Below are 24,751 nucleotides of genomic sequence, written 5' to 3' on the forward strand. Positions count from 1 at the left end.
GGTTTCATTCCCGTGTGCAGTCTGGGCATGTCCCAGGTTGGTAGAATTAACCTGGGACAGAATGTCAGCAGTTTGCGTTATTTTACCATCTGCGGTTTGCAAGAAGGATTTGAACCTTTTGCTATCAACATGAAAAGAGATATTACTATGTGGTTTAGCAAAAGCCTTCCCCAATTTATCATTACACCAACCGATCATCCTCATATTGAGGTATTTATGCATTTGTTCTCATAGTGCTTTCTTCATTTCTTCTTCCAGAAGCTTTATGTTTTTAATTTGACCGTTGATCTGTTGTTTTCATCTCTAGGTGTCACGTGTTGATGGAACAGTGGACACCCCTCCTTGTCTCAAGGTGACCCACAAAACATTTGGGTCTCAGAATGCCAACACAGATCTGCTGTTTCTACGACTCAGCATGCCAATTGAGTTCCATGAAACCTTTAAAGTCCCTGCTGGTACAACACTTCTGACCCGTGCCTTGACAGTGCCAGAAGATGAAGTTTTAGAGGTAGACCCAGACTCTGACTTTGAGATACTCAAGAAGTCAGCATCTCGCAAAGAGCAAGAGGAGGAAAAAAAAGAGCCATCTGTGCCCAAGGAAACCCCTGCCTTCAAGAATGGAGAGAATGAGAAGGATGCTTCTACTGAGAAAAGCAAGAAGAGAGGGTATGTAGTTACTCATAACGATGAAGGAAACGTTGTAATCTTTCAAAGCTCTGAGGCTTAAATGTTGTTGTTATTTAGATTCCTTTTCAAGGCAAAGAAGGCTGCATTAATCACACCACCGCCTGTTGTTCCCACCTTGCCCCGCTTAATGGAGGATGTTGTACCAGACGACAGGGATGACATGGACATCATCCTCAACACAACAACAGTAGGGCTGCTACTTAGATTTGCTGTTGTTTGGAATAATGTGCCTTTAATGTAGGGATGGATACAGAGCCCCGGTATTGAATGAGCCCTGGGGCAACATTCTTCAAGACCCCAGTATCAGGAAGATCCGACCTCAACGGTTCTGCTATCGGTGGAGAAGTCACATTTTTTCTGTGTCCCACAAGATATAAACTAGAGCTGTGATGGTGTGGGTGATGAAGCAGCAGAAGTCGCTGTGTGACGGTGACCACTGCCGCCGAACACAAAATCCATTCATAATTACAAAGCAGTATTCTTTATTAACAGATAACAGTAACTACTAACTATCCCACTAATTAACTAACTATATAGGTGTTGTAGAATGAGTTGGTGTATGTGTGTCAGCACGCTGCGTGTGTAAGAGGAAGGAGCGCCGTGCGAGAGTGAGTGAGAGTGTGCACAACTATTGGGGGTGCGTTCATGTTCATGTTTGGTGTTACGGAGTGAAGGAGAACAGTAATAAAAGGTTTCCACCAGAAGAACAGTGATTGATTCTGTGTTATAAAACCGCTCTAGAGTAGAGCTGTGACGGTGTGGGATTTTTGATCACCTCTGTGATGAAGCAGCAAGAGTCGCGGTGTCGGGACCCCCCAAAAACAAAATTCTCCGGCAGGCGGTCGCGTCACGTACTCAAGAACGCATGCAGTTTATAATAGAAATGATTACAATGGAAATTCCCCCAGAAGCCCTTGAAGTTTGAACACAGGACTCACAGAAAAAGCAAATTAATAGCAAAGATGAATGTGTTTGTTATAGTTCAAATCACGCACAAAATGCAGAACTTTCAAAAACAAAAAAGAGGAACGTGCAACTTTCTGTAATCTACCTGAATACTCCACCATGTTGCCCTGTGCAAGTGTATTTTATTTTAGAGTAAACAGTTTATTTAATTTGTTTTATATTTGCATCATGACAGCAATGTGTCAAAACGTTGCTGTTCATTTTTCTGTAAATAACTTAGTTTTTCATGTATTTTACTTTTCAAGTTGGAAAAATGTGTAAAGTAAAATGTTTTGTTAAAAAAACAATGTTGTTGCATAATGAGGAAATAAAACACTTTATGTTCTTAATTTGTTATATATTTATTTATTTTTCGTCCTCAAAAAGTATCAATAAGAGTATCGTTAAAATACCGGATCGATAAGCAGTATTAATAAGAGTAGTAGTACCGTTAAAACCTCAACGATACCCATCCTTACTTTAAAGTATAGTTTGCTTGGTTGTGGTCGTAATTTTTCACATTGATTAGTTGAGGTGGAAAATCTTTATGCAATTTTAATCTCTCCCATCCATCTTTGTTTTCCAGTATTATTACTCGGTGAGGATCTTCGCAGGTCAAGAACCAGGGGGTGTGTGGGTAGGCTGGATCACTCCTGACTATCATCAGTATGATCTTCACTTTGACCTCAGCAAAGTGAGAAATGTCACTGTCACTGTTGGTGACGATAAAGGAAACATTCATGATAGGTATGTTGCTTGTTTGTGTGGTAGAGGACAAGAAATCTCAAGTTCTCTTAAAAAAATGATATTCTGACTCCAAAACAGCTATGGTGCTCCAATTCTTGATCTATTGGTGTGTTCTTTAGCATCAAGCGCAGCAACTGCTACATGGTGTGGGCAGGGGAGTTCAGCGGCTCCCAGCAGACCCGTGTCAGTCAGGAAGACTTTGTCATTGGATGTCTTGTTGACTTGGACACAGGGCTCATGACTTTCACAGCAAATGGAAAAGAGATAAACACATTTTATCAGGTGACACCCTTCTTAGCCAGCTACTAATTCTATCACTTATGAAGTCCTGTTCATTTAAAGTAACAGTGCTTGTTTCTTTCAGGTGGAGCCAAACACGAAACTCTTCCCAGCTGTCTTTGTTTTGCCTTCCAATCAGAATATGGTCCAGTTTGAACTTGGCAAGCTAAAGGTCAGATATCATGAATTACTTTAGTTTCTAGCACTGATCGTTTTTGCACAAGCTGTGCAGCAATGATAACTGTATGTTTTCCTGTCTTTCTTCTCATGCCAGAACATCATGCCAATTTCAGCTGCTATGTTCCGGAGTGAACGCAAAAATATTGTACCTCAATGTCCTCCACGACTGGATGTCCAGATGCTAACTCCAGTTATCTGGAGCCGAATGCCCAACCATTTCTTGGCTCCGGAGACTGGCCGTGTTAGTGAGCGCCTCGGCTGGATGGTGCAGTGTCAGGATCCTCTCACCATGATGGCCCTCCACATCCCAGAAGAAAACAGGTAGAAGCAGTGTAATTCTTTAATTCAAGAGACGTTTTTGTTTTTTGCGAAAATCTAATAGTTCCTTTTTGTATAGATGCATTGACATCCTGGAGCTCTCTGAAAGAATGGACTTACTTAAGTTCCACTATCATACTCTCAAGCTGTACGGCTCAGTGTGCGCTTTGGGGAACAACCGTGTGGCGCATGCATTGTGCAGCTACGTGGATGAATCACAGCTTTTCTATGCCATAGAGAACACCTACCTACCTGGCCCAATGAGGAGTGGTTTCTATGACTTGCTTATCAGCATGCACCTTGAGTCTGCAAAACGGAACCGCTTGGGAACAAACAAGGAATTCATAGTTCCCATGACTAGTGAAACACGTAGTATCACTCTGTACACTGCCAAATCTCATGCTCTCCCAGGAGTTGGCCTTACCACATGTCTCCGCCCACAACTTCATTTCTCCCCTGTTGGGTTTGTGGGAACAAATCCAGACATTTACACTCTTAGTCCAATAATTCCCTTACAGGTAAGTCTGTAACTCCTTTACAGACAATTTTCCAGTCCAACAGAATTTACTGACATTTTTTTGTATTTCTAGGTGCTAAAAATCAAAGCTCTCAATATGTTGATTGAAGCAGTGCAAGATGGGAGTCAAGCCATGAGAGATCCCGTGGGAGGCAGTGTTGAGTTTCATTTCGTTCCTATATTGAAACTCATCAGCACCCTCCTTATAATGGGGGTGTTTGACGATGACGACGTGACACACATCCTGAAAATGATTGAGCCCAATGTCTTTAATCCCAAGAAGCAGGAGGAGTCTGCTGAGGAAACCGAAGAAAAGGAGCCGCAAAGGGTGCCAGAGGTCAAAGAGGAAAAGCAGGAGACTTATGTAGAAGAGGAATTTGAAAATTATGGTTTGGGCGAAGAGGAAGAAGAAATGGATGATGAGGAAGACGAGGCAGCATTTGATGTCTCACACCATGAAGTTGAAGATCCAACTGACAAACTGAATGGTGAGAAAGGAGCAGAAGAAACAGAAAAGGAGATGAAGCCTGTTGAAACCACTGGGGAGGCTAAGGATGAACATTTAGAACAGGGCCTTTTCCAGATGAAGTTACCAGAGTCTGTCAAACTACAGGTACGACCAGTTACTTTTTTGGTGAAGGACAAAACACATTTATTCTAATGCAGGCATTTGTGATTCTCTCAAACTTTGTAGTCAATAAATAAATGATTGCTGTACTTTTAGTTATAAAAATTAAACGGGAGTGAAAGGGGAGCGTGTCTGTGAAGTCATAGAACAAGATACGTGCATTAAAGTAATTCATTTTTCATCTTGAATACTTCTTCTCCGTGTAATCTACTGTTTCACTAACTTTTCGAGTTTTAAACATGCTTGTGGTGCAACCATCATGCTACTCTAAATCTAAACAACCCATTTGAAAATTAAAAATGACTTGAAAACTTGTTATGTATAGAATATGACGAATGATCAAGTGTTTTTGTGTTGCCAGATGTGCACTCTTCTGCAGTATTTCTGTGACTGCGAGCTTCGCCACAGAGTAGAGGCCATTATTGCCTTTTCCGACAAGTTTGTCAATCAGATACAGACTAACCAGAGGCAGCGCTACAATGAGCTCATGCTGGCCTTCACCATGACTGCTGCCGAGACTGCACGCAAGACGAGAGAATTTCGCTCACCACCTCAGGAGCAGGTACTACACACACCCGCATCCTTCTAAAGAGTGATGCATTTTGACCAAATATGTTCAGTTAGTTGCTCATTGTTGATTGCTCCTCATTTCACTATTGCATTATAGGTCAACATGCTCATGAACTTTAAAAATTGCACAGAGGATGATGAACCTCCAGTCCCTGATGACGTCCGGGAATCCTTGTTAATTTTTCACAATGCCATACTGTTGCACTGTGGTCTGTTTTTTTCGTTAATATAAAATCAAATTCTGTTAAAACTGACATATTCTAGTCTGTAAAATTAAGCAAATTAAGGTCTCAGACCTCTTTTTTTTTATTCTTTTAGGTGTTCACATTGAAGAGGAAGAGGAGGAGGAGGTAGTGGACAACTCTGTCCGTGGACGTTTGCTTCACTTGCTGGAAAAAGTAAAGAAATTCAGAGAAAAGAAGGTGGAGATAGAGCCTGAAACCCAGGAAGACAAAAAACCAAGTGAGCCTCTTATTTTAGCATTTCACTGACAACCTTCCTTCACTTTACACCACATGGCAAAGTTACTAATGACTACAAGTTTAATGCTTCATCGTCTGTCTTTTTGTACCAGGCACATTACAGGAGCTGATTTCCCATACCATGATCCACTGGGCTCAAGAGTCATTTATCCAGAACCCAGAGCTTGTGCGTATGATGTTCAGCCTCCTTCACAGACAGTATGATGGGCTGGGTGAGCTCATGCGTGCCCTTCCCAAGGCTTACACCATCAATCAAGTGTCCATTCAGGACACCATGGACCTGCTGGAATGCTTGGGTCAGATCCGGTCACTGCTTATTGTGCAGATGGGTCCAGAAGAGGAGAGGCTCATAATTCAAAGCATTGGGTTGGTTTTTTTTAGTTGATAGTATTTTCTTTAAACTATTGTGTGATGAATATGTGTGACACAGCTCCACTGCACTCTCTGTCTTTTTAAGGAACATTATGAGCAACAGAGTTTTCTATCAGCACCCCAACCTGATGCGAGCTCTGGGCATGCATGAAACTGTGATGGAAGTCATGGTTAATGTGCTGGGCGGAGGGGACTCAAAGGTAAATGTATATGCAGTTGAAAATAATGACAAAAAAATTAGAATTTAGACTTACACAGTTTGTTTTTTAATAGGAGATCAGATTCCCTCGAGTGGTGACAAACTGCTGTCGCTTTCTCTGCTATTTCTGTCGCATTAGTCGTCAGAACCAGCGCTCGATGTTTGATCACCTCAGCTACCTTCTGCAGAACAGTGGCATTGGTCTTGGTGATTGTCTTGGTTTAATTCTGCTTCATTTTTCAAGAACTTTCTCTTATTAGAACTAATCTGTAATGAAGTGTGTGTGTTTAGGAATGAGAGGCTCCACTCCTCTGGATGTGGCGGCGGCCTCTTGCATCGACAATAATGAACTCGCACTGGCTCTCCAGGAGCAAGACTTAGAAATGGTAAAATAAAAATACCACCTATCAAGTTAATATTTTTGACTTAAAACTTGATAGGCGGTGATATTTTTTCTAGGTGGTGAAGTATTTGGCTGGTTGTGGACTTCAGAGCTGTCCCATGCTGCTGTCTAAAGGCTACCCTGACATTGGCTGGAATCCCTGTGGTGGAGAAAAATACCTTGACTTTCTTCGTTTTGCTGTATTTGTAAACGGTCAGATTCAAATTTTCAACTTGCTGTAATTCATTACTATACAAAGATTTGGGAGTTTTTAAATCCATTGTTGTCTTTGCTCCTCAGGGGAAAGCGTGGAAGAGAATGCCAACGTGGTCGTACGTCTTCTCATCCGCCGACCTGAGTGCTTTGGTCCAGCTCTGAGGGGGGAGGGTGGAAATGGACTCCTGGCTGCCATAGAAGAAGCCATCAAAATATCAGAGGACCCTGCAAGGGATGGTCCCAGTGTAAAGAAAGACAGACGTTTTCCCATGTAAGCACATAGAACTATTCCTTTTTCACTTTGATTACAGAAAACACAGTGCCAGTTAAAAGTTTTTATGCTTTAAGTTTTACACATCAAACTAGCAGACATGTGATGCTTATGTTCACAAGAAATATTTATTGCTTTAAATATAATATTTCTGGTGACACATGCAAACTGGATATTAAGTTACTGAAAGTTCCATGGTACAAGTTAAGTTGGAAAATTTGAGAACTGAAATTATTCAATAAAACTGTGGATTTTTTAACAGTTTTGTTGTTTGTCCAGTTGTAAGTTTATAGGGATGTTTGTTTATCATTGTAGGTTTGGAGGAGAGGAGCAACACGAGGAGAACAGGGTGCACCTGGGAAATGCCATCATGTCCTTCTACTCTGCTCTTATAGACCTGCTGGGCCGCTGTGCCCCGGAGATGCATGTAGGCAGTTTGCAGTGAGAAGTAACAGAAAGTGATATGCTGGAATTACCAACTCTGATTTCATGGTCATTTTTCTTCTCGTAAAGTTGATTCAAGCTGGCAAAGGAGAAGCCCTAAGAATCAGAGCCATCCTGAGATCTCTTGTTCCCATTGAGGATTTGGTGGGAGTTGTCAGTCTTCCTCTGCAGATTCCTTCGTTTGGGAAAGGTAAGCAGGCAGTGGCTGTTAGAGTTTTCTTTTAATCCTAATTAATATTTTTAGACTTTTATACAAGTTTCTTCTACTGATTTGCATCCTTTTGATGATTTTTCATCTATATTTTCTTCACGTCGTGCATAGACAACAGTATTATCGAGCCAAAGATGTCAGCTAGTTTTGTGCCAGATCACAAGGCTCCCATGGTGTTGTTCCTGGACAGAGTTTATGGCATTGACAACCAGGACTTCCTGCTCCATGTGCTTGAGGTGGGCTTTTTGCCAGACATGAGGGCTGCTTCCTCTCTCGACACGGTAAGCAAAATACACCAGTTTCTGTAATGTGAAACCATAAGGAACCAGTATTTTAGAGATTTTCTCCAAAGTGTTTGGATATTTTTACCCACAGGCTGCTTTCAGCACCACAGAGATGGCTCTGGCTTTGAACCGATACCTGTGTTCTGCTGTGTTGCCTCTCATCACAAAGTGTGCGCCCCTTTTTGCTGGCAGTGACCACAGAGCCATTATGATTGACTCAATGCTCCACACCATCTATCGGCTGTCTCGAGGGCGAGCCTTTACAAAGGCTCAGAGAGACATCATTGAAGAATGCCTCATGGCTTTGTGCAAGTAAAATGAATTCCATTAAGAGCCTGTCTGGTGATATTATTGTGCCAGGTTTGTAAGCATGATCTACCTTTCCCTTAAGGCATCTGCGTCCATCCATGCTTCAGCACCTGCTGAGACGGCTGGTGTTTGATGTGCCCATCCTTAATGAATATGCCAAAATGCCTCTCAAAGTAGGAAACAGTTTTATGTCAACTTTCTTTTTATTTATGCTTAATTTTAAATAATAATGTAAATGATTTACTTTCTTGCAGCTTCTAACCAATCACTATGAGCGTTGCTGGAAATATTATTGCCTCCCTAATGGTTGGGCCAACTTTGGAGTTGCCTCAGAAGAGGAACTGCATCTGACCCGCAAACTTTTCTGGGGGATTTTTGAGTCACTGGCTCACAAGGTGGACTCTCATTGAATTAAAAAAATATTTTCTGAACCCTAAAGTTAATGTATGTACATTTTGTAACACTATTATGTCATAATTCCAGAAATTTGATGCTGAAATATTCAAAATTTCAATGCCATGCATCTGTGCCATCGCCGGAGCCATCCCTCCAGATTATGTGGATGCCAGCTACTGCCCTAAAACGGAGAAAAAGGCATCGGTAGATGCTGAGGGAAACTTTGATCCAAAACCAATCGATGCCACAAAGTGAGAAAATATGTCTCCTTAAAAACATCAACGGATGCTTGCTAATTTAATGTTAAAGCTTACTTAAGGTTCTTCTTCCAACCACAGCACAATTATCCCAGAAAGGCTGGATCCATTCATCAACAAGTATGCTGAATACACACATGACAAATGGGCTTTTGAAAAGGTACATCTAGTTTTTCATAACATTTTACTAATTTCTGATTAATTTACGCATTCATTTTGGTTTATTTTAAAACACAAATGTTTCAAAAAACTATATCTATGTTGACAGTGAAGTAAAAAAGGAACAATATCTGCACAAATAGTTCTTTTTTCTGTTGTAAATTTGTGTTTTTTATAGATTCAGAACAACTGGTCATACGGGGAGGTGTTAGATGAAAATGCAAAAACTCATCCCATGCTCAGACCATACAAAACCTTTTCAGAGAAGGTGAGTTCACTGAAAGCCAAGACTTGATGCTTTTATGTCATTTTAATTCTTTCTACTGAAACTGAGTGTTTGACAACAAGGACAAAGAGATCTACCGCTGGCCAATCAAAGAGTCAATTAAGGCCATGCTGGCATGGGAATGGAACATTGAAAAAGCTAGAGAGGAAGAGGAGTCAGAGAAGAAGAAAGCAACAGCTCGAAAAATCTCTCAAACTGCTCAGGTGCCAACAATAAAAAAAAAAAATCACTAATTTTAAGTGACATGTCGGCACTTTTTATAACATATTAAATATTGTTTTTTTTTATGTTCCAGGCAACATATGACCCCAGCCATGGCTACAGTCCTCAGCCCATTGACATCTCACACATGGCTCTCTCCAGAGACCTGCAGGTGTGCCCCTATAAATTTAAACTTTCAGTTTTCTTTAGTTTTTTAACATTCACATCTGTTTGTAGTCAATGGCAGAGCAACTTGCAGAAAACTATCATAATACATGGGGGCGTAAGAAGAAGTTGGAGCTGCAGGCCAAGGGTGAAGTATATTTATGCCTGAAGAAATATGGATAACAAAAGATTAGTCTTTTTTTTAAATGCTTCTGATTGAATGTTTTGTTGGAAGGTGGAGGAACACACCCTCTTCTGGTTCCCTATGATACACTGACAGCAAAAGAGAAGGCACGAGACAGAGAAAAGGCCTATGAGTTGCTCAAGTTCCTGCAGCTTAATGGATATGCTGTCACTCGGTAAAATTCCAGACTTTTTTAAATGCCATTCCTGTTTTTATATCGGTGAGGTGGACCAATTGAACAGATGTTAGACATTGAAACAACTTTTAACGTACAAAAAAAAAAAAAGATGAAAGTTTTCAACTAAAGTTATAGATGACTCCTAAAAATGAAAACAAATATATATATCTATATATCATAAAGTCATTTATTTTATAAAAATCTCTTCAGGGTTAAAGTGTCAACCAGTATCAACCACATGTACACACTAAGCAAGTATTTAAATAAAAGAATTTCAAACATTTGATTTGTTTTCTCCTCAGGGGCTTGAAAGACATGGAGTCAGAAATATCATCCATAGAGAAGAGGTTTGCTTATGGGTTCCTGCGGAAGCTGTTGAAATGGATGGAAATTGCTCAAGAGTTCATCGCTCATCTTGGTAACATTGTAAAACTATTGGAAAAGAAATACTGTTGCTTAGGCCTTTGACACATGCATGCGTTCAGGGGGTTGACGTGTACAGGTGCTGCAGGTTTTAGGGTTGTTTGCGTTCATGGAGGGCTGTAGACAGGAGCGGCTGCATCTTAAGGGGAGCTCAGGTACAGTATCTTGCAGTATCCTTGAGACTTGTGTGGCCACCCTATGGGACATCATAAAAATGGAATGTGCAATTGTCATGCGTGAGGTAAAGGTATTGTGAAGTATTCGTAAGGCTAGAGTTGGTCGTGGTACAATGCTCTTATGCCACACTCTTGTTGTTAGTATGTTATTGGGATGTCCACATTAACTAAGCTCTGTCTATTTCTTATAGTCAGTGCAAAATAGCCCACAAAAAGTGTGCACTTATCTCATGAACAGCACTAATAAGCTCCTTGTGTAGTGCGCAGGATTTGGGGTTGAAAAAACCTTGTGTGTTGTATAGGTATTCACCTGCAGCACATGCACATTTTCTGTATGACCTTGTTTTTTCTTGTGGGTCACCTGTGTGCCTGGTACTGTTGCCCATTTTCCCTCACAGACAACCCGTATCCACCTGTGAGGGCGGTTGTGACTAAGGCTTTGAATGTATAAAAGGCTGAGAACTCCAAGTATCCATGAAACATTTTTTGTACAATGTGACTTGCAGAGGCTGTGGTCAGCAGTGGACGAGTGGAAAAGTCTCCACATGAACAAGAGATCAAATTCTTTGCTAAGGTGAGTCTGCAAGGTGGAGTTCTCATGTTGAAAACTCTTAAGAAAAAAAACAGCTCAACTTTCTTGCTGTATTGAGTTAATTAAATGTTTCTATTATAGATCTTGATGCCCCTGATCAACCAGTATTTTAAAAACCACTGCCTCTACTTCTTATCAACACCTGCAAAGGTTCTGGGTAGTGGGGGTCACTCCTCCAATAAAGAGAAGGAGATGATTGCAAGGTGAACACTCTTTGTGGTGCAAAGCACAGAGTGGGTGTATTTTTCTAAATGCACCTCATTCCTCCAGAAATGAAACTCTTTCTTTTTTTCCTGGCTTTGCCCTTTTCTTTCCACCTGTTTCCTTTTCTCGTCCTCACAGTATCTTCTGTAAAATGTCTGCGTTGGTGAGGCACAGAGTTTCTCTCTTTGGTAAGGTCCCTATTCTTAAGGATACTGATTCGGAATCTTTACCTTCTTTGCATCTGTCATACTTTCCTTTAGAGCAAAATCTTTGCTTGTGAATAAAAGAAAAATGACAACGTAGACCAAAGCAGAACATAAAGTGTTTGGTGGTTTGTCTTTAGAAAAGCTGTATTTCTGTGTGCAGGAACAGACGCTTCGGCTATCGTTAACTGTCTTCATATACTGGCTCGGTCACTGGATGCAAGGTTTAGTATGACAAAAATTAACAGCATGATTCCACACTTGGTTTTCTTTCGGTTTTACATAAGGTGTACGGTTTTTCCTTTAGGACGGTCATGAAGTCAGGGCCTGAGATTGTAAAAGCAGGTCTGCGGTCCTTCTTTGAAAGTGCAGCTGATGATATAGAGAAGATGGTAGAAAATCTTAAACTGGGCAAAGTATCCAAAGGAAACCAGGTTTATAATGTTTGAGATATTTCCATTAATAAAGTTGATTGCATACTGATTTGATCAACCAAGAGACTATCATTGTTTTCTGCTTCTCTAAAGCAAGTGAAAGGCGTTTCTCAGAACATCAACTACACAACCATCGCCCTCCTCCCCGTGCTCACTTCCCTGTTTGATCATATTGCCCAACACCAGTTTGGAGATGATGTTATATGTGAGTTCTCTCTGTGATATATAGGTTTGTGCTATTTTCTGGATTGAATCATTTTGTCTGACACTTCTAGTTTTGTCTCAGTGGATGATCTGCAGATGTCCTGCTATCGCATTATGTGTAGCATCTACTCTTTAGGGACTGTCAAGAACCCACACGTAGAAAGGTATTTCCAGAATTACAGGCTGTTTTAGTTCTTTAAGTATTCAGAACGTGAGGACATTTGCTCTTTTCTTGATGTTTTCAGGCAGAGACCAGCTTTGGGAGAGTGTCTCGCTCATCTTGCAGCAGCCATGCCAGTGGCTTACTTGGAACCCCATCTAAACAAATATAATGCTTTCTCTGTTTACACAACAAAGACACCTCGAGAGAGAGCTAGTGAGTTCAAAACCTTTTTTTCTGATAGTAACTTCCAGCAAAGTTTTGATTCTAGTTCTTTCTCTATCCTAAGTCCTGGGCCTTCCCAACGAGGTCCAAGAATTATGTCTAGACATTCCAGAGCTTGATGCTCTCCTTAAAGAAATTGGAGACTTGGCAGAGTCGGGGGCTCGCTACACTGAGATGCCACATGTCATTGAGATCACTTTGCCTATGCTGTGTAATTATCTGCCGCGCTGGTGGGAGAGAGGGTTTGAAAACTTTCCTGAAATGGAGGGTCAACTCTGCACCGAGGTGACATCCGAACATCTTAATCAACTGTTGGGCAGCATCATGAAGATCGTAGTCAACAACCTGGGTATTGATGAGGCATCGTGGATGAAGAGGCTGGCAGGTGAGCACTTTTTAATTTTCTTTTTCATGACACATTTATATATTTTTTTCCTGGTAAAATTGTTATATGTCTGTATATGCAGTCTTTTCACAGCCTATAGTCAGCAGGGCAAAGCCAGAAATGCTTAAATCCCACTTTATTCCAACAATGGAAAAGCTGAAGAAGCGCACCTCAAAGGTGGTGGCAGAGGAGGACCATTTACGCATGGAGGGGAAGACAGAAGGTGACGAGGAGGATGGCACCATACGAGATGAGTTTGCTGTCCTCTGTAGAGACTTGTATGCTCTCTATCCTCTACTGATTCGTTACGTGGACAATAACAGGTACAATAGAATGGGTTTTTGTTTTCTGTTCTTTTCTAATAAAACCAAATTAATCCAAATATTTCCATACTGGTGGATATTCTTAACTTAACCCTTGTGCTATCTTAGATGACCCCACCCTTACATTGACGTGTTCTCCCTACCATGACAAAGGTGGAAAGATTTCATGTTATCCATGGACACCAGTGAGGTTCACAAATCATTGAAGAAAAAAGGTTCAGCGCGCTGTCTAGTGGGTCTAGATGACTCAACTCCCAATGTTAAAGTGCCTAGGATAGCACAAGGGTTACAGCCGCACTCCGATCATCTTTTGATCTATTGTAACAGCCTTCCTTGGGTAATAATGATTGTGCTGTTTTTAGCCCAAAAAAACCCGTCATTTTCAAGGAGCATTGGTGTGCAACAACCCCGCGCCCCCCACCCTTCCTGTTGCTAAGAGCTCAGAGCAGGGAGCTTGTGGCCCACCCAGCGTATTTTCTAGATCCCAAATACAATCCTTTTCTACTGTCATTTTTCCATTTTCACTTGATTCACAAATATTAGAATAAAGAAATACACAAAAATGTAATTTTGAGCTTAAAATGTCCTCCATCATCAGAAAAATGCTGCTGTTTTTAGCCACAAAAAAATCATAAGCATGATTTTCATCAGAGTGAGTCTTAAAATATATTCAATTGATTTTTCCCATGGAAAAGCTTGCGACTAAGGTAAATCCTTTCTGGAATGAGCCATGCAATTCAGATAAAGAAAAAAGAATTTAGGTGAAGTGCAGTGCAGGATCTGAAGGAGTGCAATGTGAAAGATCCTTCAATCACTTTGCTCTGTGTTCACATGGGACACTTTTATTTTGAAGAGTTCATGATCAAAGTTTGTTTTTGTATTTGCTTGAGGTGGTCCATGGGGACATTTAATTAAAAAAAGAACACTTATCAACACCAATGACAGAGATGGAAAGCTTGTGGTAGCTAGCATTGGTGGGTGTACAACCATAACTAAATTGTTGACTACTTCATGAATAGAATATAGGACATCACCACTGTCACTAATGCACATTGAAATACTTATAGATTATTGTAATAACAATAAAACACATAGAAACCATGCTGTTCTGATTATACTGGTGCATATATATTTTGTTTTTATGATAAATATTGTCATAATAAATAAATAAATAAATACATAAATAAATAAAAATTATACTATGACCCTTCACATGAAAAAGTCACAGAAGCCCAACTTACATATATGACCTTTGAAATCAATTTTTCTTGGAATTTCAAATCAAGGATTTTTGAGAGACAATGTCATGTTAAATTTCTTCAGCCAATAACTCATTTTAAATGTTTAGGTAATGAGTTGGAACATTTTTTAAAGTACTTTCTCTGCATCAGGGCGAGGTGGCTGACATGTCCTGACCCAGATGCAGAAGAACTCTTCAGAATGGTCGGAGAGGTTTTCATTTTCTGGTCCAAGTCTCATGTGAGCTTCTCCATTTTGCTTTTTAAAGACAACTGAAGAAAGGCAGTCTTTCTTTTTCTGACACCTCTTAATTTGCGCTCGACAGAACTTCAAGCGGGAGGAGCAGAACTTTGTGGTGATGAATGAAATTAATAACATGTCATTCCTCACTGCTGACAGCAAGAGCAAAATGAGCAAGGTAAGACGTGCAAACGGGCCAAACGCCAGTGTACCGTTACATCTCTGATTACTATCTTTAGGTCTTCAGGACAAACTTATGTCCCAGAAATTCTTCTTTGCTTTTATTCATTTTTGTTTGATTAGAAATCCTCTTGCTTTTTAGTAAATTGTTTATATATAAATAAAGGTTTAAAAATATCAAAATACATGTTCTTTTTTATCTGTATTAGCAAAAATAGGACTAAACTGCCTTTGAAAATTTGGCTTCTTGTTTTTTCAAACATACCTTTCCGGATCTCTTGTTCAATGGCCTTGGTTTAAATTGTCGTGACTGTCTGAGGTTTGACTTGAATTCCAGTTTTTGGAGGAAAAAGAAGCAGTTTTGTTTAACTATATTCTCTCTCTGACTGTCCACTGTCTTCTTCTGTTGGGTTGCTGCTGGGTTTCCAGGGCGGGGACACAGAGGTTAGAATTTGTTTCTGCACGACCGCTGTGCTGATCGCATGGCACCTCACTTTGGGGGAACTTTTCATCAACCCCCCCAGCACACTGGCACATCTGATCCAAATATACCCTAATGTATAGACACACAAATATATATATAAATATGAGCTCTAAATCTTGTGCAGAAATGCTTGAAATGCTTTGTAGCACGTCTAAACACAATCTTGTGGAAAACATATTGATAGGGTTTTGATACTGCTTTTATTTGCACAAAGCATCAATGGACAAATGGGGAGGCCAGGTGTATAAGCCAAACCCAGTCCTGCCAGTGTGTGAGGGGGGGAGTCTGGAGGCGCTTGATGAAAGTACACAGCTGTAGAGTTGGGCTCATGACACTGAGCTTTACATAAAGCCCAACGTGGCAGTGAGAGCTCAGTGCCATCATGCTTTCACTGCATTTGCTCTTTTTTAATCATAGATGTACAAGTATTTTACTTTGTCTTACTTTTTTTTTTATTTCCATGGAGGGGAGGGGAGGGAGGTGACCTGTAAGTTTTGTAATGTAGCTTTTCTCCACTAGGAGGTGTAGGCTTTCTCTGTGCTGTTCTTTTTTTAAATCCCATGACACATCATGGTTTACTTTCCTTAAACTTTCCACACTAACACACAGTTTGACATTTAATCAAAAGAAATTTCTCAATATTGTATCCCGAGTCTAACCTATATATTAACTGGCAATTGTAAATTCCCCAAACAGCTTTGCACCCTTTAAACTTCTCCCATAACATGAACACACATGGGAAAGAATTTGTTATTAATAGACTGGCAGCTGTGAATAACAATGAGACCCCAAGTCACACATAAAGTGCTCAGAGTATCACCTTCTTAGTCGGTTATCTTTCCTATATCAATGATTAAACCTCAAATTTAAATTTGGAGAATAGTTTTCTCAAAAAAACAACAATCCTTCTGATGAACCCAGCAGACCATGATAATGTCATAGAATTCGACAGCCTTCAGCACAAGTTCTCTTTTAAGTGACATGTTGATTATAGTCTCCTTAAAGTCCCACTACAATCATCTTTTAATCTATTGTAAAAGTGTTCCCAGTGGCCTTTTAATCATGATTATGCTGTTTGTAGACAAAATAAAAAAAAATTAGTCATTTTTTAGGACATAGTTTCTGCAGGGCGGCAGTAGTTCATTAAAAATTCACCTCTGAGTTGTTGCCGCAGAGTGAACTTGTCATAATTTGTCTTAATCATCCCTTTAAACACACTCTCCTGTTAGCTTACAAAAATCATGAGTAATATTGGAACTATCCAGCCAGATGCCGAGTTTTGAGCCACCTTAGACAAGGAAAGAAAAAATGTGGCCTAGATGGATCGATCTGTTTACAAGTGGATGCATCAGAATGGAGCTTGTGGCCTGCTGATTGCAGATTTTATGCAAAAACTACAAGCTATTATAAATAGCATTTTTTTCCTATGATTCTCAATTTAATTAAAATTACTCAGAAACACAGTTTAAATGTTAATTTTCTTTTTTATGTCCTCCATTATCAGAAAAAATGCTACAAGAACATGTTAAAAACACAATTTTCATTGGAGTGGGTCTTTAATCTGTAAACCAACATATTAGTGTACAAAACATAGCATAGATAATACATAATCACAGAGATGGATGCTTAATTGCAGTTAGATAAGTTGACATTTGGGAGGTTATTTAAAAAAAGAAAAAGAAATAATAAAAAAAACCTGTTATTAAACTAGAAGGAATTTAGATGGGGAGGGCAGTTTTTTTCTTTTTTCTATCGTGTCAGCTTGCAGCTAATGGGTCTAACCAAAAGAGTTTTGCTCCTTACCTACATCTTGTAACACGTTTTATTTACCATGAAAGAAAAATTGTTTTGGATAATTGTTCTGTTTGTAAAACCCATTTATTGAAGTCTCATCTGGATGACATATTTTCTGTTGCATGGTTTTATTAAATTACTACTAATTTGCCCTTTTACAAACCCATTCCTTGCAGCTTTGCTTTCTCTAAGGCAGCTATACCTCTTATTTGCCCTCACTGTGGCCTTTACTTATCACTCTGAGCTCAGAGAGCAAAAAGTGCAGTGACTGTACAATGGACAAATGAGAGTGAGCGAATAATATTTCTTAATGAAGGCTCTCATTAACTTTTCATACCCATCTGTATAATATTTATTAAATAATAATTATTTTTCAGGTTTCAGAGTTATTAGAACAGATCGCAGCACTGGACAGTTTTGAAATACCTCTAAGGTTAGCTAGCTGCTCAGTAGTTGTGGTTAATCATGCAACTTTTATGGGTTTCAATACACTTATTTTACCCTGAATTGTTTAAATTGTGTACTGGACAACCCCACACCAAAGTCAACCAAAACACAATATAAAAAATTTACTATTACAGTGAAGAATTTGTAAAACCCAAGTTGCTGCAGCTTCAAAATTTGATGGGATGCTTTGAATGCTTGTTGTTTGTCATCTGTGTTCACAGGGTGGAGGTTCAGATACGGAACGAACAAAGAAAAAGAGACGAGGCGATCGCTATTCTGTCCAGACATCACTCATTGTTGCTGCCTTGAAAAAGATGCTCCCCATAGGCCTCAACATGTGCTCTCCTGCCGACCAAGAGCTCATTAACTTGGCAAAAATCCGATACTCTTTGGTAGTTTTAACTATTTTTTACATTATTCCATTAATCATATGTAGTGAATTTGTTTTTGGACTGGTAATGCTTGCCTATATTTTCTTTGCAGAGAGACACTGATGAAGAAGTAAGGGAGTTTTTACAGAACAACCTACATCTTCAGGGCAAGGTGTCTGAGGTTTTCGTACTTGTCATTTTGGCTGGCGTTTGTGATTTGAAAAATTCTGAAGCTCCTTTTGTTGTTGGAAGGTTGACAATCCGTCTATGCGCTGGCAAATGGCTCTTTACAAAGAGATGGCAGGGAAGGCTGAAGATGCTGATGCTCCTATGAAGGTTGTGAAGAGAGTACAGGAGGTTTCTGCTGTACTCTATCACCTTGAAGTGGTGAGAACCTGATTTCAGGAAAAAGAGCATTTTGCATTTTTATTTTTCCCCCCCTGAATCCATTCCATTAACTATTTTTGTTGATTCTATCATTTTCTTTCACTTTAATTTCACCACTTTGATTTGTCAAATATGAAGTAAAAGTAGAATTAACTCTTTAAAAGACCTGACAGTTACAGAGGAAATTATCTCAATTTTTTAGACAGAGCATCCTTTCAAGTCCAAAAAGATGGTGTGGCACAAGCTTCTGTCCAAGCAGAGACGCAGAGCCGTGGTCGCCTGCTTTAGGATGACACCCCTGTACAACATTGCAAGGTGATGAAAATGCCTCTAAGTTTGATGCAGCATATACTGTGTTGCTAGTTTCTTTTTAAAAAATCTGGTCCTCGCAGACACAGAGCCTCCAACATGTTTCTGGAGGGATACAAGCGTAACTGGCTTCACACTGAGGGATTCTCATTTGAAGACAGAATGATAGATGACTTATCTGTGAGTGATGAGCAATCCCGTCATCTGGATCTATTTGTGTTTTCTCCCTGTCTCTCACCTGTCAATTTCCCATTTACTCCAGAAAGCAATGGAGCAAGAGGAAGGAGATGAGGAGGAGGAGAAGGAAACAAAGCCGGATCCCCTTCATCAGCTGATTCTACACTTCAGTCGTACGGCTTTGACTGAAAAGAGGTGAGGCTGCAGCAGCCCCGTTCAGAGCTCTCGCTGAATGGGTGTGCAAAAAACATAACTAATCAAGTTTTTGTTTCTATTCTAGTAAACTTGACACAGACCATCTCTATATGGCATATGCAGACATTATGGCAAAGGTGAGGCATCACAAAGGATTACAAATGTTGTTTTAACTGTTGACAGACTGTTTATTTGATTGCATTTATGTTTTTTTCCTGTGTTTTTAGAGTTGCCACATTGGTGATGAAGATGAAGGGGGAGAGGATATGATGGAAAACTCTGAAGATGAGTTGCCCTTTGAGGTGCGACAGTCAGAACTGGTAATGGGCGGCCAGGGGCAGGGGACCAGGAACACAGTGGAGCGGTAGCTCTCGACGCATTGAGTGGCCTCATCATTAGAGCCTCACATTCAAACCACATCTCTCCTCGTCTGTGTTGTGTCTCATCACCTCTTCCTGTCTTGTCCCTGCTGTTTGTATGCTGTATGTTGTGTTTTTTTGAGTAACAGTTTCTGCTGCTTTGAAACTGAAAACTCCAATCCAGATGCAAAAACTTATTTTCCAAATGGGACTTTATATTATTTTCACTATCTCAGTTAACGATCAAGTTTTAAATGGCCTAAAAGCCCCACTCTGATAATCTTTTGAGATATTTTAATTATGATTATGCCGTTTTAAGCCAAAATCAAAATCATTTTCTAGGACATAGCTTCTGCAGAGAAGCAGGAGTTCAGTAGTAGCGATCGTTGACAGGAAACAGCCCAGTCCATCCTTCCCCCTCCTCGTTGCTGAGAGCTCAGAGCAAGGAGGATGTGGCCTGTCCAGCGTATTTTCACAAATTTGCTCTTTTTCAAACAGCATTTTTTTTCTGCTCTTGATTCACAAGGATTTGAATAAAGAAATACTCAGAAATGCAATTTTAAGCTTAATTTTTCTTATGTATGTCCGCCAACATCAGAAAAACATGATAAAAACAACAAAAACACCATTTTCATTGGAGTGGGTCTTCAAGGCGTTGATTTCTATGTTTTAACTGTTAATCTGGATTGAGTCTAAACATATGGACTGCAATACTAACAATTATTCTTTAAAGCTGCAATCAACCTAGCCAAATAAACAGCTCAAATTGAGATGGTGTCATAAAATCCAAACGTCAGCAAAAAAATGTGGCTTTTTAGAAAATCTAATTCCACTCAGTACGAACAAGCAGAGAACAAAGGCCATTATTTATAGTATGCTTTAAGAGGCATCACCAGTTACTCCCCCTTAGGCCTTTAATGGATATTTTTATGTCAAGTTTCTAAATACACTGTACTTACTGTACTCTACAAAAAGACACTTTTTTCCAGCATACAAACTGTTATTTAGGACAAGAATGAGCCAATCTTATGCATTTCCAAAATGACATGCATACTTTTTTTATAGAATGGCCTCAAAAAATAAAAATATACTGGAGGTCTTTAGATTAAGGATTATATAAGCTTCTTTGGTGGTATTAAAGAACTTCCCATGTGCATTCAAGAGGAAAAAGAATTGCTGTCATTTTCTGGCACCTGATGAATTTTGGTTCAAAGTTGCTTTAATTTCTAAATACTGTTTCAAATATAAGTCAGTGTAGCATGCTACATCTGTAAATCTTTGTATCTGTTGCAGATAAAGCAGAGGAGACTATTAGCATCCTCCTTTAGTCCCAGTGCTTTCCACGTTCCAGCTGAGGCTATCATTACGCTGAAAGTTAACAGTACTGGTGCTTTTTGTTCTTGTTGCGCATTTATTAAGTACAAATATGGAGAATTGACAGCTCTGCAAGCAGAGGTGTAGATGATACATAAATGTTACATGTATGTGCACATGCATGACAATTACTTATTGTTCTAGCTTTCTGTTTTGTCTTTTTCAACCATTGTGATAATTACAGCATTTTAATGTGCAACAAAACAATGTGCACATATTGTTTGCAACTACCAAACACAAGGAGGAGGAACAAACAGCAATTTATGAAAAGTCTATTTAATCACTCACCAATTTTTTCAAGCTGCACCTATCTGGTACAGTTGCTCGTAGAGGTTTCCTTTAAAGGGCCTACACCATGCGACTCTTAAGCCTTTCATTGTATTCAACATTTATGTATATGATAAAATATTACCTTTGGCACACAAAATAATGATTTTTCAAAGTTAACCCGGTTGACCCGGCAGTGGGTCTGCGTCTTTCGCCCACAAGAACAAACCACCTTTCAAACTTTTGCTAATGTGGATGTGCATATTGTGCGTATAAAAGGAAAGCGTTTTTGCTGATCACCGCTAGCTCCGTGTGTTCTCACATGTCTACATCAGCTCGTGAGGACCCACTCGCTTGTGGGATGGGAGGGGCTGGAGCTCAGAGGGTTTTAAGGGTTTTAAGAAGAATACTCAGAAATGTCTCAACGGATCAAAATACCACTTTGGGGTTTCCTTTCAAAGGAAAACTTAAAAGCTCAAACAATTTATTTTATCTGGTATAGGCCCTTTAATTATTTTTTGTTTGTTGTTTTGTTTCCAAACTGGGGAAACAATTTTAAACAAAAGCTTTGAAAAAATGAAAAGGCAGTTTAAAATGGTAGCTTCAGGATAATTCCCATTGTCAAGGTTGACAACAGTTATAGAAATTTTAAAAATATATATTTTTTGTGAGGCATTTAAGGGGTTCAGATTTACCATTTGCTATGTAGGGTTAATTCTTGGAAATGCAAAAAACCTTAAAAACATGATTTTTATCGGAGGGGGACTTTAAACCTTCCAACCGCTCTCTGACCCATTTTCGAGGGGGTCTCACTTAATTTCCAATCAGACTGACCTCGGGTTCACTCTGAGTTTCCTCAGTCTGAAAATACTCCGTGCTCAGAGCGGAACAACTGTACCAAAACAGCCACTGTAGTTGAGCATTATGATGTAAACAGAGAGCCGCAGAGAAACGTGAGGCAGCGATGAGAAACAGCAGCTCATTGAAATTTAGTCGGAGGAATGCAGGCTCATAGAGCAACTTTTAACATGATAAACGTTGCTTTTCACACCATTTTTCTGACAATCTATACGTCATAGACACTTATCATAGCCGTCGTCTTCCTCAGTACGACATTTACAAACAAGCGTCGTACCTGCGGTGATGTTCAAGATGTTCAAGACTGGTCAGCGAAATATACATTTTGAATAAATGAACTAATAATGATTACAAAGCACAGGACTTCCCGTATTCTTTCTCTTGTTGCTTTGCTCTGACCTTGTAATTCCTGGCCAATGATTGAAGAGATTGTTCGTAACATGCTTTTCTTTACAAGCTTTGGTTTGAATCAGAAATGCCCGGTTGGCAATACAGACCAAACAGGAGTCGACCCAGACCAAACCAAGTGGACTCGGTCCGGACCAATGATTTTTCCAATCTGAATATACTCTTAGTAAAGCTAAAAATCTATGTTTTAATTAGTGAGTGCTTTAAAGCAAACCTCAAAGTTGTTGCTTTGTGGTGCGTTAGGAGGAAAAAGATGCAGATGAAAGGTTCTGGTTTGCTCCACACTGCTCCTCTGATTTAAAGTGGGGTCAACGATAAAATCACAGGTGAAAATTACAAATCACCACCAGGCTGTTAAACAAAGGACTCTTTATTTACTTGTGAAGACAGCATCCTTTTGAATTTTTCTTGATCCATTTTCAGCCAAACACTTTTCGTCGTGGTTTCTGTCAGTCTTTGTCTTTCCCCACGACTGCATGTCGCTCTGTCACCTTCATCGCCTCTAGTCTGTATTAACTGAATGCTGATCAATGTTGCCCCCCCCACCCCCCCCCCCCACTCACATAGCAAACTGAAAGACTACAGTGAAAGCCAGGGCAGAAGGTGCAACCCTAAAAGGAATAGGCTTATTTTTAAAAGCCAGCTTGCACACATGCTTAATTCATGATCATTTCACATTGAAGTTACAGCGGCACTAGACTGAGGTACGGTTGCATGACACATAGTGGGTAGAGCACGGCAAAACATGTGAGAGTGGGAGGGAGGGACAAAGGGTGGGTGTGTGGAGGGAGGGAGGTGGGCAAGATATTTTGTTTTTTTTTATGCTGTTTATTATTTGGGATGCTTCTACCCTATATGTTGTATGGCTGAATTAAAAAGGATCCACCAAATGAACAAACTACCTTTGATCACCCTATAGAGGATTTCATTGAAATCTTAAAAGTTTGGGATAAACATTTAGTGTTTAATGAATTTTTATTTTTTTTATTTTAGCATTTTCCTGCCAAACTGTCTTAGTTGCAGGAGTGCTGCAGTTAAGATACTTTGGAAACTAAAACTCAAAAGACATGGAGGCTGTTTCCTGTAGTCCAACGCTTGCTCCAGACAGCAAACGTGAAGAAGTAGTGTTATAACTCCATGACTAATGGGAGTGAGGTGAAATGTACAATAATCGGATAGGCTCTTTTTATTTTACAACTATATCCTAGGTTTGTAAATGCATGCAGAGTGGAAATTTTTCAAAAATTTTATGTAAAAATAAGAGCATTTTTCTGTCTGAATATTTATTGTAAAATATACGGTAAGTGCATGACATGTTTTTACTTATCTATGTGTATTATCCAATAAGCCTTTTTGACAAAGGATGCCATTTCAAAAATTAGGTTTAAATAGGTTTAAGCTTAGGGATTTGAAGTCAAATAATATGAAAAAAAACTGAGAATGTGAATTTATGGAATGGACTTCTTTAAAAAAAAAATGGATACTTTATTTATCCCACAATGGGGAAATTCTTCTCCACATTTTGACCCATCCCCTGGGGGGAGCGGTGAGCTGCAGACAGGCCAGGCTTGGGGGGTGACAGCTGGCTGGGGAGAGCGGGGATTAATCCACCAACCCTTCGGTCGTCTGCTCTACTGCCTGAGCTAAACTGCCATCCAAGAACTTTTAAGAACTTTCTATGTCTTTTGTCATTAGGCTTTTTCTTTCTTTTAGCTGAAATCTGATCAGCAGAGTCTGTTCCATCAATTTAAATTCTATCACAAATACAACAAGACCAAAAACTGATGCTGTTCATGTGAAAAACAGGAGAAAGAAATGGAAAAGCAGAGGCTCCTGTACCAGCAGTCCAGGCTGCATAATCGTGGAGCTGCAGAGATGGTACTGCAAATGATTAGTGCCTGCAAAGGTAGTCTTGCTTTTTATCAGAGGCCAATAAAATGCTCAAATGCAGTGGGTTGATGGTTTCATGTCTCCTGCAGGTGAAACAGGTCCAATGGTTTCTACAACGCTTAAACTGGGCATTTCCATTCTAAATGGTGGAAATAGCGAGGTTCAGCGTGTAAGTATTTCTCGATCAAATACATCCTTTATTTTGCCAGTTAAACAACCATGAAAAAAAGCAATATTATTTTTTTATTGTCAGAAAATGTTGGAATACTTGAAGGACAAGAAGGATGTGGGTTTCTTTCTGAGTATACAGGCTTTGATGCAGACGTGCTGGTCAGTTTTGATTCAGTTGAAACAAACATACTTGGAAACACTTTTAGGTTTTTGTGTGGTAAAGCATAGAAAGCCGCAATAATTGTGTGTTTGTGTTTTGAAAAAAGCGTCCTGGATCTTAATGCCTTTGAAAGGCAGAACAAAGCTGAGGGGCTCGGGATGGTTTCTGAGGAAGGAACTAGTAAGTCTGGTCCCAATTCATAACTGTCCTTTTTTTTCCACACAACATAGATTTAAAGGATTTTA

At 39.7% G+C, this 24,751-nt stretch overlaps 1 protein-coding gene across 7 annotated transcripts in view; it reads left to right on the forward strand.

Moving 5' to 3' along the window:
• Nucleotides 1-24,751, forward strand: part of LOC101167142 (ryanodine receptor 1) — a 55,909-nt gene that overhangs the window by 15,661 nt on the left and 15,497 nt on the right. For 2 of the 7 annotated variants that reach the window (XM_011483492.3, XM_020708881.2), the window contains exons 29-85: nucleotides 2-210; nucleotides 308-666; nucleotides 745-874; nucleotides 2,219-2,379; nucleotides 2,499-2,661; nucleotides 2,744-2,830; nucleotides 2,933-3,159; nucleotides 3,236-3,674; nucleotides 3,747-4,286; nucleotides 4,663-4,863; nucleotides 4,969-5,080; nucleotides 5,190-5,333; nucleotides 5,446-5,719; nucleotides 5,811-5,925; nucleotides 5,999-6,131; nucleotides 6,216-6,310; nucleotides 6,384-6,519; nucleotides 6,607-6,793; nucleotides 7,109-7,220; nucleotides 7,307-7,427; nucleotides 7,560-7,729; nucleotides 7,824-8,044; nucleotides 8,124-8,214; nucleotides 8,296-8,436; nucleotides 8,525-8,688; nucleotides 8,776-8,854; nucleotides 9,032-9,121; nucleotides 9,202-9,342; nucleotides 9,435-9,512; nucleotides 9,578-9,653; nucleotides 9,741-9,864; nucleotides 10,170-10,285; nucleotides 10,973-11,040; nucleotides 11,140-11,261; nucleotides 11,401-11,450; nucleotides 11,629-11,689; nucleotides 11,773-11,899; nucleotides 11,993-12,104; nucleotides 12,186-12,267; nucleotides 12,349-12,479; nucleotides 12,553-12,873; nucleotides 12,956-13,196; nucleotides 14,588-14,675; nucleotides 14,761-14,853; nucleotides 15,285-15,299; nucleotides 17,802-17,972; nucleotides 18,064-18,123; nucleotides 18,204-18,338; nucleotides 18,541-18,653; nucleotides 18,731-18,827; nucleotides 18,910-19,019; nucleotides 19,105-19,156; nucleotides 19,247-19,339; nucleotides 24,092-24,191; nucleotides 24,265-24,344; nucleotides 24,429-24,505; nucleotides 24,613-24,686. In XM_011483492.3, coding sequence (XP_011481794.1) covers nucleotides 2-210; nucleotides 308-666; nucleotides 745-874; nucleotides 2,219-2,379; nucleotides 2,499-2,661; nucleotides 2,744-2,830; nucleotides 2,933-3,159; nucleotides 3,236-3,674; nucleotides 3,747-4,286; nucleotides 4,663-4,863; nucleotides 4,969-5,080; nucleotides 5,190-5,333; nucleotides 5,446-5,719; nucleotides 5,811-5,925; nucleotides 5,999-6,131; nucleotides 6,216-6,310; nucleotides 6,384-6,519; nucleotides 6,607-6,793; nucleotides 7,109-7,220; nucleotides 7,307-7,427; nucleotides 7,560-7,729; nucleotides 7,824-8,044; nucleotides 8,124-8,214; nucleotides 8,296-8,436; nucleotides 8,525-8,688; nucleotides 8,776-8,854; nucleotides 9,032-9,121; nucleotides 9,202-9,342; nucleotides 9,435-9,512; nucleotides 9,578-9,653; nucleotides 9,741-9,864; nucleotides 10,170-10,285; nucleotides 10,973-11,040; nucleotides 11,140-11,261; nucleotides 11,401-11,450; nucleotides 11,629-11,689; nucleotides 11,773-11,899; nucleotides 11,993-12,104; nucleotides 12,186-12,267; nucleotides 12,349-12,479; nucleotides 12,553-12,873; nucleotides 12,956-13,196; nucleotides 14,588-14,675; nucleotides 14,761-14,853; nucleotides 15,285-15,299; nucleotides 17,802-17,972; nucleotides 18,064-18,123; nucleotides 18,204-18,338; nucleotides 18,541-18,653; nucleotides 18,731-18,827; nucleotides 18,910-19,019; nucleotides 19,105-19,156; nucleotides 19,247-19,339; nucleotides 24,092-24,191; nucleotides 24,265-24,344; nucleotides 24,429-24,505; nucleotides 24,613-24,686 — 8,109 coding nt within the window. The remainder of the gene's footprint in view (nucleotide 1; nucleotides 211-307; nucleotides 667-744; nucleotides 875-2,218; nucleotides 2,380-2,498; nucleotides 2,662-2,743; nucleotides 2,831-2,932; nucleotides 3,160-3,235; nucleotides 3,675-3,746; nucleotides 4,287-4,662; nucleotides 4,864-4,968; nucleotides 5,081-5,189; nucleotides 5,334-5,445; nucleotides 5,720-5,810; nucleotides 5,926-5,998; nucleotides 6,132-6,215; nucleotides 6,311-6,383; nucleotides 6,520-6,606; nucleotides 6,794-7,108; nucleotides 7,221-7,306; nucleotides 7,428-7,559; nucleotides 7,730-7,823; nucleotides 8,045-8,123; nucleotides 8,215-8,295; nucleotides 8,437-8,524; nucleotides 8,689-8,775; nucleotides 8,855-9,031; nucleotides 9,122-9,201; nucleotides 9,343-9,434; nucleotides 9,513-9,577; nucleotides 9,654-9,740; nucleotides 9,865-10,169; nucleotides 10,286-10,972; nucleotides 11,041-11,139; nucleotides 11,262-11,400; nucleotides 11,451-11,628; nucleotides 11,690-11,772; nucleotides 11,900-11,992; nucleotides 12,105-12,185; nucleotides 12,268-12,348; nucleotides 12,480-12,552; nucleotides 12,874-12,955; nucleotides 13,197-14,587; nucleotides 14,676-14,760; nucleotides 14,854-15,284; nucleotides 15,300-17,801; nucleotides 17,973-18,063; nucleotides 18,124-18,203; nucleotides 18,339-18,540; nucleotides 18,654-18,730; nucleotides 18,828-18,909; nucleotides 19,020-19,104; nucleotides 19,157-19,246; nucleotides 19,340-24,091; nucleotides 24,192-24,264; nucleotides 24,345-24,428; nucleotides 24,506-24,612; nucleotides 24,687-24,751) is intronic. The other 5 variants (XM_020708880.2, XM_004076362.4, XM_020708883.2 and 2 more) reach the window with 3 other exon arrangements.

Source organism: Oryzias latipes, chromosome 14 (genome assembly GCF_002234675.1).
Source record: "Oryzias latipes chromosome 14, ASM223467v1".
Lineage (NCBI taxonomy): Eukaryota > Metazoa > Chordata > Actinopteri > Beloniformes > Adrianichthyidae > Oryzias > Oryzias latipes.